Source organism: Volvox carteri (genome assembly GCF_000143455.1).
Source record: "Volvox carteri f. nagariensis unplaced genomic scaffold VOLCAscaffold_9, whole genome shotgun sequence".
Lineage (NCBI taxonomy): Eukaryota > Viridiplantae > Chlorophyta > Chlorophyceae > Chlamydomonadales > Volvocaceae > Volvox > Volvox carteri.
Window position 1 is genome coordinate 116561 of NW_003307552.1, and position 12316 is coordinate 128876.

General features: G+C 59.5%; 2 protein-coding genes across 2 annotated transcripts; both read right to left on the minus strand.

Annotated features, from left to right (window-relative positions):
- Positions 1–918: 918 nt before the first annotated feature.
- Positions 919–8329, minus strand: VOLCADRAFT_120569 (uncharacterized protein; the record flags this gene model as incomplete). Its single annotated transcript, XM_002948220.1, has 10 exons — positions 8169–8329; positions 7224–7309; positions 5278–5404; positions 4304–5047; positions 3503–3619; positions 3183–3259; positions 2860–2998; positions 2298–2458; positions 1761–1848; positions 919–999 (listed from the first exon to the last, which is right to left on the minus strand). The coding sequence occupies exons 1-10, from the start codon at positions 8319–8321 to the stop codon at positions 919–921; spliced, it is 1773 nt and encodes a 590-aa protein (XP_002948266.1). The 5' UTR covers positions 8322–8329.
- VOLCADRAFT_31305 (uncharacterized protein) lies at positions 8163–12010 on the minus strand (the record flags this gene model as incomplete). The annotated part of the gene is made up of 8 exons (XM_002948221.1): positions 8163–8329; positions 8877–8997; positions 9433–9648; positions 9861–10082; positions 10367–10462; positions 10809–10958; positions 11240–11391; positions 11905–12010. Coding segments are annotated over 8 exons (1230 nt in total), but the record flags the coding sequence as incomplete, so codon positions are not given.
- Positions 12011–12316: the final 306 nt, after the last annotated feature.

Below are 12316 nucleotides of genomic sequence, written 5' to 3' on the forward strand. Positions count from 1 at the left end.
TGGCGTGTGCGGGAGAGCGGCAGGCAAGCAGCTCTGACCGCGCCAAGCTACGAGAGCCAACAAGGAAGCATCACTCAATGCCAACAAGCTCTTCATATCATAACGCTTACTTGGAGGAAGGAACGCGCGTCTATTCCGTTAAAAAGACGCATTGCCAGCACCGGCGGCGTTCCAACCGCTATCCACATGCACAGAGACAGACTCACAGACAACGGCCTTCCACTTTCTTAGCGCATACAGACTGGCACATGTGCGCACTGGCCTTGATGAAAACGCATGCACCGACACTCTGCGGTCACTCGGCCCCCCAGCTGTTCCAAACCTGCTGACCATCCTGCTGGGCGGCCCTGTCCGCCTGACTGTCAAGGCTGCTGACCAGCACCCTTGCCGCTGCTCCCCAGCCATTAGGTGTTTCCCAGGCAGGCTGCCCGTCATCCGCATCGGGGGCGCCTTAGCCACCGCTCCTCCTGCAGTGGACGCGTGGTGCACCCCTACCTGCAAAACTCCCCTCGTCCCCAAACACGTGTGCACACACACACATACACACACACAACCCTTGCCAAACAAGACGGCATGCAACCACGGGCATACACTACACGCACGGACAGCGCGGTGCTCCCGAACTCCGGCGCGTCCTTTCCAATGCACATGTTACACAGATGAGCAGACGACCAAATCGAAGTCCCCATCGGGATCTCGACCGTAATGCCCCATGCGGAATGACAGGCCCCCCCCCGCATGCGACAACGATGCCTTTCCAAAAACAAGCCCCTGGCGGCTGCGATGTGTCGACTGCGACAACCGCGGCTCTGCGACGGGCGCTGCTGCAGTTCTGGCGATAGTGATCGCAGCAGCAGGGTGCCCAGAGTGCTGAGCGCTCCGGCTATGTGCACTATGACACCTCCCCCCCGCCGCCTGCTAGGTCCCTCGCGACGGCGGGAACATGGCTGCCTCGAACTCGTGGTATTGCACGGTGCCGTTCCCGTTCTTGTCAAAAAGCTGTGGAAGATGAAGAAGGGCAAAAAGAAAGACAGTGAGTATTGCTGTAAAGCTGTGTATTGCAGGGAAAGCCATTCAAGGATGATTCCTTCGTAAAGTGGGTTTCTCTCCCCCCGCGTGTCTGAATGGAATACCAGCGCATACCGCAAACTGCATAACTGTAGTCTTGTCAAGGCAAGGGGGAATTTAAATATGTATATTTGGCGACACGGACGTAGGCGTGTAAGCGCCGGCTTCGTACGCTGGCTGTCGTACGGTGGTTGGTCTCCGGTCTTAAAGCGTAAGAGCGAGTTCGTACGTGATATCGCGACTCTGTTCGTCGGTACTGACACCTGTAAGCCGTTTGGGCTCTTGCCAAATCGTTCCGGCAATGAACAAATGAACAGCCGCGTGCTTCGGTGGATCAGCATGCTCTCAGGCCCTCCCTCCACATAAACATCACCATCTCTCCCTTGCTTAAGGGTACCCATGTCACCCATGTGTTGCAACGGTGCGAGCGATTAGGCTTTCGAAAAGACCCTTTGCTCTGTGCGCAGCGGCAACAACACTACACCATAAAAACTGTAGGCGCCGCGAGTGCAGACACGACTGCACACCCACGCGAACACTTTCCGAAAAGCCTCATCCTTGGACCCCGTCGCCCTGTGCCGCATGGTTTACCCGTGTGATAAAATCCCATGCTAACGTAACCCTGGAGCCATGAAATTCCTCACCCCATCCGGTCCGCACCTCTCTCTCCACCCAACCCCCCTTTCCCCCACCTGCATGATCTGCTCGGCAACCGGCTCTGCCAGGAACACCCCCAGTGCGAAAAACGCGTCCCGGATCTCCTCCTTGCTCAACACACCGCTGAAGGCGCAAGGAAAGTTAAGGGGGAGGCAGACACAGGTTAAGGGAAAGCGACCCTGTGTTAAGGGCGCGTGGCGGCGGGCATAGCAGGCCCCAACAAGGAGAGGGGCCTATATGGTTGTCATGGACTTAGCCGGCTGGGTGCCGGGTCCATGCCCTGTAAGTTGCAGTACGCCGTATGGAGAGCAGTAGCTGGGTTGTCCAGTTCGCGCGATAGAGGGCTTGCTTCCTTGAGGGGCCGAGGATGGGGCTGCCAGGCCCGGGGCCAACCTGGGGCCGACACCCCTGCCGGCCGCGGCGGAAAGGAAGGCCCCCCAAAGTCCCGGCCCGTGGCCCTTTCCCCCCTACCCCACCCAGCTGCCATAATGCAGCCTTCCTCCGCCCTTCCATCCATTCCCCCTTTCCAACGCGAGGTCCCAACCGACCCACATACATACACACGTACGCACCTTCCGTCCACGTCCATGAACCGAAAGGTGTCAAAGATGGCGTTGCCGCTGGATCCCGAGAGCCGTACGCCTCGCGCCACCGCGTTGGCACGCACCATGTTCACGGCAGCCGCCAGTGACTTGACCTGCATCAGCTCCTGATTACGGTTGTACTTGCGGACCTGCGCGGTAGTAGTAGGAGGGAGATGTCAAATGATGATGAAATACAGGCGGGTTTCAGCCAGGGCTGGGAGAGCGACATGGGGGGTTTCAGAGATGGAGTAAAGGCGCCTGGAGGCTAATTGGTAACGAGAGGACGCAGAGCGCGGTATAAGAGCTGAGTGCAAGAGCCTACGACAAAGCCGTGTGTGCGTGTGCCCGTCTGTGCGCGTGTGTGTGCGTGTGTGCGCGTGTGTGTGCGTGTGTGCGCGTGTGTGTGTATGTGTGTGCGTGTGTGTGTATGTGTGTGCGCGCGTTTTCGTAGGAGTTGCTGTGGAAAGCTGGCATCTCCAGGGGAGTCCAGGAGCTGCGTGTGTATGTGTGTGTTCTGGCCCCCTATTCCATGCCCTCCCCGTCCTTTCACCTGCTCCGGCGAGGAGGACACGTCCGGTACACCCATGTACTTCTGCATGTACCGCGTGGAGAAGAGCTGGATCTGCTGGAAGGCGTCCTTGGTGCCCCAGTCCAGAGCCTCGAGGAAACCGCGGTGACGCCGGTCCAGCCTGCGGAAATGTAAACAAAGGGGAGGAGGGAAATCAGGTGGGCGATGTGAGAAGAGGGGAAACGTGCCTGTCCGCCGCCGCCGGACCGTCCGCATGCAGCAGCAGCAGCAGCAGCAACTCAGTCCCCACACCTACATGCCCCATGCCGCACGGCCCCTTTCCACGCCCCTTTCACCCGCCGTACCTCTCCCAGAAGCGCTGGGCCTGCTCCAGCGAAAAACCCAGGGACAGCGCCGCCGCCTCGAACTCGCTTCGCGTGACCTGTGAGGAGGAATACCCACACCCCGGGCCAAAACGAGCAGGGGGAGGAAACGGAAGGAGAGCGATTATGTGCATGGTGTGGTGTGAACACATGTCCTCACGAGAACACGCGCGGTTGTGGTCGGGCATCTAAAGAACACCTAAAGAACACGTCGTCACGTGTCGCCGTGTGGTGTGAACACCTTTCCGGCAACACCACCTCCTCGCCAGGCGACAGGGCCCCCTCCCCTCCCCTCCCCTCACCTTGCCATTCTTGTCGCTGTCCAGTTCGTTGAAAACCATGAGTGCATGGCCCCGTGTGGCCTTAAACATCGCCACCTGAGCTTGATGCGACCGGGGGGAGGGGACACCCAGGGGAACCTGCAGACATACAGACATACATACAGACATACAGCCAGGCAATAGATCAGCCCATCAGGCAGCGCTGTTGTCCCCCTGCCCATCCCTCGTTGTGCATAACAGCGCAATACAAATCGGAAAATGTTGAACGTCACGCGAGCCGGACCTGACGTAATTGGTACCCGCGCGTTGTATCGTATCGTGGCACATGCAGCACCTGCCCGGGGGCCCCAGTTCGGGTAACCCAGGGCCGCTGCCCCCGGCTGCTGCCGCCGCAGCGGCAACAACAACAACAGCAGCAGCAGCATGATGCTACAATATATACCTGGCTATCAGCCCTGCAGCACCCCCCTCAGCCCTCCCCGCACCAACGTGGACATTCACAACGCACTCTCACACCAGCCCCTCAAGCCATCATGCAGCCGTGTTAGTGCTCAACCCGCACAGCTCCCTCCCCTCCTGCCGGATCCACGTATATATGTACATATATACATGTGTACCATGTGCACGTACACATTTTACGACATCACCCTCTCACATATGCCCCGCGTCACGTCCCCCAATCCAAGTCCCCCTCCCCCCGGCCAGGGCCCTCCCCGCTTCGCCCGCCCGCCTCCGCCGCCTTCACCTCCCAGCCCGCAGCTCAATCCCCGATGTCCTCCAGGAGACGTTGCTCCCAACCCACCCACCCATCCACTTACTCACCCACCCGGATTGTCTGCAAGCTCTCCCATAGACTCTGCGGATCTCCATCCGAGTCGCGTGCTCCCGAATTCCCTGTTCCCCAATTCCCCCCCGTCCCCCTCGCGCCCCACCAACCTGGATGATATGGCCCGGACCCCGGGTCGACACGCCCATGGCGGGCCTCTCGCTGGCCCGCAGGTTCTCCGCAGGTACGTTGATGCCCATGGTGCTCGCCACCTTGGCGGTGCTAGGGAGCGCCGACGTGCTACTGCCCCCGCCGCCGCTGTAGCCGGCCGTGGCAGCGGCGGAGCCGCCCGAGCCCGTCGACCGACTAGGCGATGCCGGCGGTGGAGGCGGCGGCGGTGTCGTCCGGCCGCTGCTGCCCGGTTTGGCGGCGGCCTCTGATCCGCCTGCGACAGCACCCGCGGCTCCCCCGGATGCCGCCGCGCCACCGGGGTCTGAAGACTGGTTGGCCCGAGGCTGGGACGCCGACGCTGGCGGTTGGCGCCGCTGATCTGGGTCAGCGGCGGCATCGTTGATGTGCGACTGGGCGATAGACAGGAGTTGGTTGGCGGTTGCGGAGTCTAGCGAAGCTCCAAGGCGGGAGAAGCGCGGGTAGGGGGTTCGAAGGTGGTGGTGACGGGTAGGCTGGGGCGTGAGGGGCGGCTCGGGAATGGGCACGGAGGGCGAGGGCCCGGCTGCGACAGCTACACCGCCGCCGCTGCCACTGGCCGAGACAAGTGGGCGATACCCTCGAGTTTTGTCCTGTGCGGGGACGGAGGTCACGACGGCGGGATGGCATGGCATTGGACGCCGGGGGAGGACTGTCGGAAGAGGGCCGGGGCTTCGGCAGGGGTGAAATGTGTGTGCGTGTGCGGGGTGGGTGGGTAGGTGGATGCCTCGGTAGTGACCGTCTGGACCATACCTACAACCTTGACCCGCCTGTAACCGCCCCAACTCTCCAAGCCCCGCCTTGGGGCGGCCCCACCGCGTACCGGTGCCCGACTGAAGCTCAGAAACCCGGATGTCCGAGGTCGGTAGCTGGTGCGAAACGAGCTACTAGGCGGGCTGCAAAGTCCGGACTGCGCCAGGGAGCCTCCAACCTGCAGGCTGCCGTCATTCCTGCAGCAACGTGAGATCAGGGAGGAAAGGGCGGCTGAGGCGAGGAGGAGGCGTTTGCCAATGGCCTAACGGTGGCACGGGGAGGGAAGACGAGCCACAGAGGGGCGAAGGCTAGGGGAGGGTTTCTGGTAGGGGATATGAGTGGCCCTCTCACGTGGCTGAGGCAAGGAGTTTAGCCAGAGGGGGAAAAGGGGCGGGCCTAAGTGGCTTAAAAACAGGTGGCAGGGAAACCCCAGCACCCGCAAAGTCGCGATGGGCGCTCACCAGCCGACGGAAAAACCGCCCTTTTCAAGCGCTTCTGCGACCGGTTCGAAGTAAGCTGGTTGGAGCTTGCGGCGTTCTGCGGTAATGTTCGGTCGTACCAGGCAAAATCCTCGTCAGAGGATTCCAAGCGCCAGCATGGTCTAAGCTGTGCAATATGCGCACCTATGAGAGGCGATATCGGTGGTAAAACTGGAGGTGCGCCATCTAACTTCCGGGTGAGGCTGGCGGTGCTGCTTGCCATACTCTGGGATGTAACCTAAGCTGGCGACCGCTAATTCATACAATTTTGATAAAATCTACATAAGAAGCAATTCATGGCTTTGGCAAGTGGCGTGGCAAAGGTGTCAATTCGAAGGGACGCCCGTCCAGCAAGGATGAGAGGCAAGAGCTGTTTGAACCCCTTCAGTAAGTGGCAGACTTATCAGCAGATCATGAAAAAGAGGATTTGAGAAACGATGCCTGCAGTTCTTTTAGTCGGGACATCCACTGGGTTTTGGTGTAGACGCCGAAGGCAAAGTTAAGGTGCGAATTGGCCTTATCAGTTTAAGTTGCATAGTAAAGCGTGCTCTGGTTGCCTTGGTCGAGGTAAGCTAGGAGGCCACCCTTAGAATTGTCGTACGTCGATTTGCCGGCAGAGGAACCGTTTCATAACGTGCTGCGATGCATGCTTACGTAGAAAATCATCTGAAAACTTATCTGGGCTTTACACATAATGAATCTAAGAAGCTTAATGGTATGAGAGCTCGGCATTGAACACGCTTCCCCGATTTTACTGCACCAGCATGCATGCAGCTGTTAAAAAACTTGCTATCGACAGTAATTCCATTTTCAACTCCATCAACACAGGCTTATAGTAACTAACGTATCGTTTTCGCGTGGTTAAACTCGGGGAAGGCTCCGAGTTACGACACCGACACCATTTGGGACAGCTCTCCAAGGATTAACATCTGGATATAGAAAGCCTGCCTCTGGCCTGCTCTTGAGTCATTTATCCACCTGACAAAAGTGTCCGCCCGAGCCATAGTTGTATGGAGTCTCACTGTAGCTGCACCTTCAGCTTCACTAAGGTTGCAGCCCACAAATTGACCGACAGTCCTTTTTATACGCTCATCAGGCTTACAAACATCATGTCATTGGACCTACGTTGTCCAGTAACAGCATCTGCAGGCGGCTTGCTTGGCAGGCCCGACAGTACCGGACCAAGCAAGCGTATCAGCATGTCAACCTGCCAGTGGTTTCTTACACAGACAGCAAACAAACGCAGGGAGGGCTGGGTGCAATTAACTGTGACTTGAAGGTGGTTCCGCCTTCGCCTGCCAGGTACATGCCTCCATCCAGTCCATCGACCAATCCGCCCAGTCCGCGCCGCATTCACACCAACCTCTGGGCCCACCCTTTGGAAAGCTTCAAGGCACATTACAAGCTTGCGCACAGATCTACCACCTTCCCTTCTTACCACTCGAGTGCGCTGCGTGGTCAGTGTGACGCAGCCAATTTTCCACACACAGCATTCTTCCCCTCGCTGCTCTCCTGCCGTTGCCTTGCTTGTCCTTACTGTCCCGCCTGCCAGGGGGCTGTCGTTTCCTTGGGATCTCTCAACATCTCATAATCCCCGAGGACCTCCCCGTTGTCGCCCTGATCCTGCCAAGCGGCACAAGCACCCATAATTATATGCATGCTGTCCCCTACCGCCAGCCATGGCGACATCAGCAAAGAAATGCGCGCAAGGGACCCAATCGCAGCAGCACGCTCCAGATGCACGTAGATGCATACGTGAATAAATATGTTTTACATGGGATCCGGAAAAGAATGTCGGTACATAAACCCTACCTCACACTGTATTTGCATGCATGTATGCATGTGCGTATGTTCGGGGGGCATAGTCGGACCCCGTGTGGAACTGACTCCCGATAGCACCCCTCTCAGTCTTGCATTGCTCTTTGGGGGAAACCACCCCGCCTTGGATACGTTTGCTCCCGGACGGAGCCATGTCCCATCCCGACGCTCGTTACTCCGTTCCCCCACCCCTCCAGACGCTTCTGCCACTCACCACGACCACTTCCCTTACCCCTTACAACCAAGGAAGCCACTCGCAAGAAGACAACGCCAACATCATCGCCACTCACCGAAGAACCGTCCCGTGGAAGCGCCCCCTCCAGGACACCCGGACAGGCGACGTGACCTGTCAACACTCGATGGCTCCTCCGTCTCTTGCCCAGCCAAACACACAAACAAACAAACATCCATACACACAAACACCTCTCAAGCTCTCTGAAACCCTAATCACTCGGCCCTACACCCCGCTCACCCCGCTCACCCAGCCAGCCAGCCAGCCCTCCAAGCCTTGACTGGCTCAGGGCGACCTCAACGGTGTGTGTGCTGTGCACAGCGCTCAGTACTTCCTTCCACCCATCTTGGGCCGCTTGCTGCCGCCCCCGCCGCCTCCCTTCCCGCCCCCGCCACCTCTCCCTCCGCCGCCGCCCCCTGCCCCTGCCCCCACCGCTCCTCCCTCATCGTCCCCGTCCTCCCCTTTCCGCTTTCCCTTCTTCCCCGCATCCGCCTCCTTCATCTGCATGGCCGCCAGCCGCTGCGCGTCACTCACTCGCTCCAGCAGCAGCAGCACCTCCTCGCGCTCCGCCTGGAACTGCTCCATCTTGACTCCTGAGATATGGCGCCAACACCGCAAGGGGGGGAGAGGGAGGGGGGAAGAGGGGGAGGGACGAAGGGAGAAGCAGGCCAAAGTCAAACAGGCGAAAAGGAGAGGGGAGAACCATCAGTAACGAAGCAACTAACCAACCAAGCAACTGCCGACGGTTGGGAGAGGAGGGAAGGGTTGAAGAGAAATGGCGAAGAGGCGGGGGTGGTGGAAACACACACACGCACACACACACACACACAGACACACAGGCTGCTGTGATGTAATTGGAGGTGTTAAAGGAGTTGTCCCCTGCTCCACAAGCAGTTAGTTAGTTCGTTGCCTGTAGGGCTTTCTGACGGGTCATGCGGCACTCGGGTACTCGCCCGCCGACGTCGTGTTGATACGGTGTGTGTCCTGCTCCCGTTTCAGTGGCCAACCCCACCGTACATGCATGCCCGGAGCCATGTCTGTCGGTGTCCCCCTTCCTTCCTTCCCCCTTCATCCCGTACTCCACTACACTGATGCGCTCCTCCGTCGAAACCCCCTCTGCCCCACCCCCCAACCCCCCACCCGTGAGGTGCTCGATCTTCTGGAACAGCTCCACGTCGTACTGCGTGACGATGGTTACGGAGCGGCCTGAGCGGCCTGCACGTGCCGTACGACCCACTCGGTGAATGTAGTCCTTGGAGTTCTACCAGGACGAGGAGGGAGGGTTGCGGGAAGAGGAGGGAGGGGGCAGGGTCAGAAAGGCGGTGTGTCGCCTTCGGAAGCGAGCTGAGGGGTGGACGCTCTTCAGCTCTCCGTCCATTCAGCCATTCACACGGCCTCCCAAAGACGGCCCCCTCGAGGTCGCGTACGACACGTGTGTACGTGTGTGTATAGGTTTGGCCGATATCCTGGACTCCCCATAAAACTCCACCCCCCACTCCATTCCATACCACCCCCCCCCTACTCCGCCAAACCCCCGTCGCAGCCCAACCCTGAACACCCTTCCAAACCAACAACCGCATTCTCCACCATCCCCCCCAACCACACGCGCACCCCCACGACCACTATCACCCCAACCCCCTTCTACAACCTCCCAGCCCGCCAATCCCCCGGCCGCTCCCCCACCCGCCTGCGGCACATCGTAGTTGATCACCACATCCACAGAGGGTATGTCCAGTCCTCGGGACGCCACATCGGTGGCCGCGAGGATGCTCCGCTCCCCCGCCTTGAACTTGTTGAGGGCGCCCAGGCGCTTGGGCTGGCTCATGTGGCCGTGAATGGGCACCGCTCCGAAACCCAGGTTGCGCAGCATGAGGGCGATGCGGCGAGTGGACTCGCAGGTGCGCGTGAAGATCTGCCGGGGTGGGGGCGCGGCGGGGTGGGGAAACAAATATGCGCTGTAAAGATCCGTTCCCTCCTCCACACACACACACACACACATTGCCCTCATCCTGCTGTATTAAACTGGCCACCATGGGACCAGGGGTTGGGGTTGGGGTGTCCTTGCCATTAACCCCCACCTTACGGACCCAACACCCCCACCCCCGCCGCCACCCCCCACCCCACCATGAATGTCGAACCGCTGAGCTCATTCAGCACATACGCCAGGTAGCAGTCCTTGTACTTGGCGGGTATGAACACGTACTGCTGCCTCAGGGTCTCGACCGTGGAGTACTTGGCCGCCACCTCCACCTTCACGGGCCGCACCAGGCAGGCGCGTTGCAGCTTCTGGACCTTGTTGGTCATGGTGGCGGAGAACAGCTGCGTGCGCCGGTCCCGGGGGATGACCTGGCAGGGGGGAGGGGGAGGGGGAGGGGGAGGGGGAGGGGGAGGCCCAACAGGATTTCGCGAGATGCTCGTCCACAGAGTTTGGTATTCCGTCCCCAAGTTGTTCACCTACCCAAGTGTGCGACTATCCACGCGGTAACAGGAACAGAGCGTCACCCATCACCATCATCATGGTCATGTGCTTCATGGAACCCTCCTCCTCAGTGACCATCACCCTCATCACCGGTACAACCCCCCAGATGTGGCAGCCCCCTCCCCTCCCCGCCCTCCCCACCCGCACGTACCTTGAGAATCTGGTCGATTTCCTGCTCGAAATCCATATCCAGCAGCTTGTCCGCCTCGTCCAGCACCAGGTGCTTCAGCTGCTTCAAATTAAAACCCTAGAGGGGGCCCGGGGGAAGGGGGGGAAACGTGTGTGTATGTGTGTGGGGGGGAGTTAGCGGTAGCAATAGCGGTGTTAGGTCAAGCAGCAGGGTATCGGCGTAGGGGCGAGGGGAGATGACGCCATGGCGGGACCGCACGGACACACGACCCTAAGCCCCTCTAGCACATCACCCCCCCGTCCTCCCCTCCGCACCGAAACCCCTCCCATTCTCGCACATACTACTCCACCACCCCCTGCCTACCTCCCTCTCCACCCCCGTGCCCACCCCGGTGACCTGACCCCCTTCCTGAACCCAATCCACCAGTCCCCCCCCCGGCCGGGGGCCCCCCTCTTTCGCCCACCTTGGTATTGGACAGGTGGTCCACCACTCGCCCCGGGGTGCCCACCAGTATGTGGGGGCGCTTGGCCAGGGCTATGGCCTGCGCCATCATGTCAATCCCGCCCACCAGCACGGCGCACTTGACACCGATACCGCTGCCCAGGGCCTCCACCTGCACCGCGTCCGTGGAGGGGCAGAAGACGGAGGAAATAGTAGGGGGTGGCATCATCCATAATAATGTCATTATGAGGATGATGATCATGGTAATGATCATGGCGATCATAGTGATTGTGCAAAAGGCAAAGGCGCAACTGCCGACTTCCCAACGGACCCCGACCGCCGGTAGCCCCAAGCAAATGCCCCCGGGGGGAAGGGGGGAAGCACGTTGCCACCCCCACACACACCGCCAAGGCCCCCCCAACCCCTACCCACTGCTGAACCCCCTGTCCCGACCTGCTCGGCAATTTGAATTGCCAGTTCTCGTGTTGGGCTGAGTATGAGCGCAAAGTGCTCCTGGGGTCGCTCCATGAGGGCCTGCAGTATGGGCAGGGAGAAGGCGCCCGTCTTGCCGCTGCCGGTCTGGGCGAGACCGATCACATCCTGACCTGGCCGGGGTGGGGGTTTGGGCGAAGGGTGGTGAGGACTGTGCGGGAGGCAATGGGTGGGGTCGGATGGGTCGGATAGGCGGGAAGATTTTCTATCTCCCTCACTCTCGCACGCACCCATACACATATACACAGGTTCTTTAGGTGGGCATGGATTTAAGCCCCGGCCAGGTGCTGGGAGGGAAGTGGGGGAGGGAGGATGGCGGGCGCTTAGGGATCACCACGCATATCGTCGACGCAGTCCTAAAGTGGGGGAGCTGCCACAAACGGGGAGCTGTCTCCTGCTGCCCTTCTTGGGGTGAGGGTGGGTGCAGTCCTTTGATGGATGAAACAACGAATCAACAGCCCACGACCAAAGCCACAAAACTGCTTGGGGGATGGGCCACCCTCACAAGGAGCTCCGGATTCTGGGCACGGCGCCGCTCAAGGGGGTTACCGTGAAGGGAGGATGTGGGCTGGGCGGCACCGTTGGACGCCGCCAGAAAAACCCTTGACCCTACAAACCCAGCTCACCTTGCAGCAAGTGCGGGATAGCTTGCTCCTGAATATTACTTGGTGATTTCCAGCCAAGGCCGGCCGCCGCCTCCGCAAGCTGCGTGCAAATGCCAAGCTTCTCGAAGGCGGCTATCGCCGAGGCCCGTTCGGCATCCGTCAATTTGTCCGGGCCCCCCATAGCGTCACGTTTTTAATTCGTTGCGTGAAGTTTTGATTGTAGCTACAGGTTCGAGCCTCTACGCGACGCGACTGTTCCTGTTCCGATTTCCTTCAGGGAAAAAATTGTCTTGATAAAAATATCCAAGATGTATACAGTGATAACTTCAATTGTCGCTTGGAAAATACACTATATGAAAAGAACAGGTTGGAGTAGTAATACCTTTGTAGTTAGTCCTCTTAACGGCGACATGAGTATCAATACGAACGTACA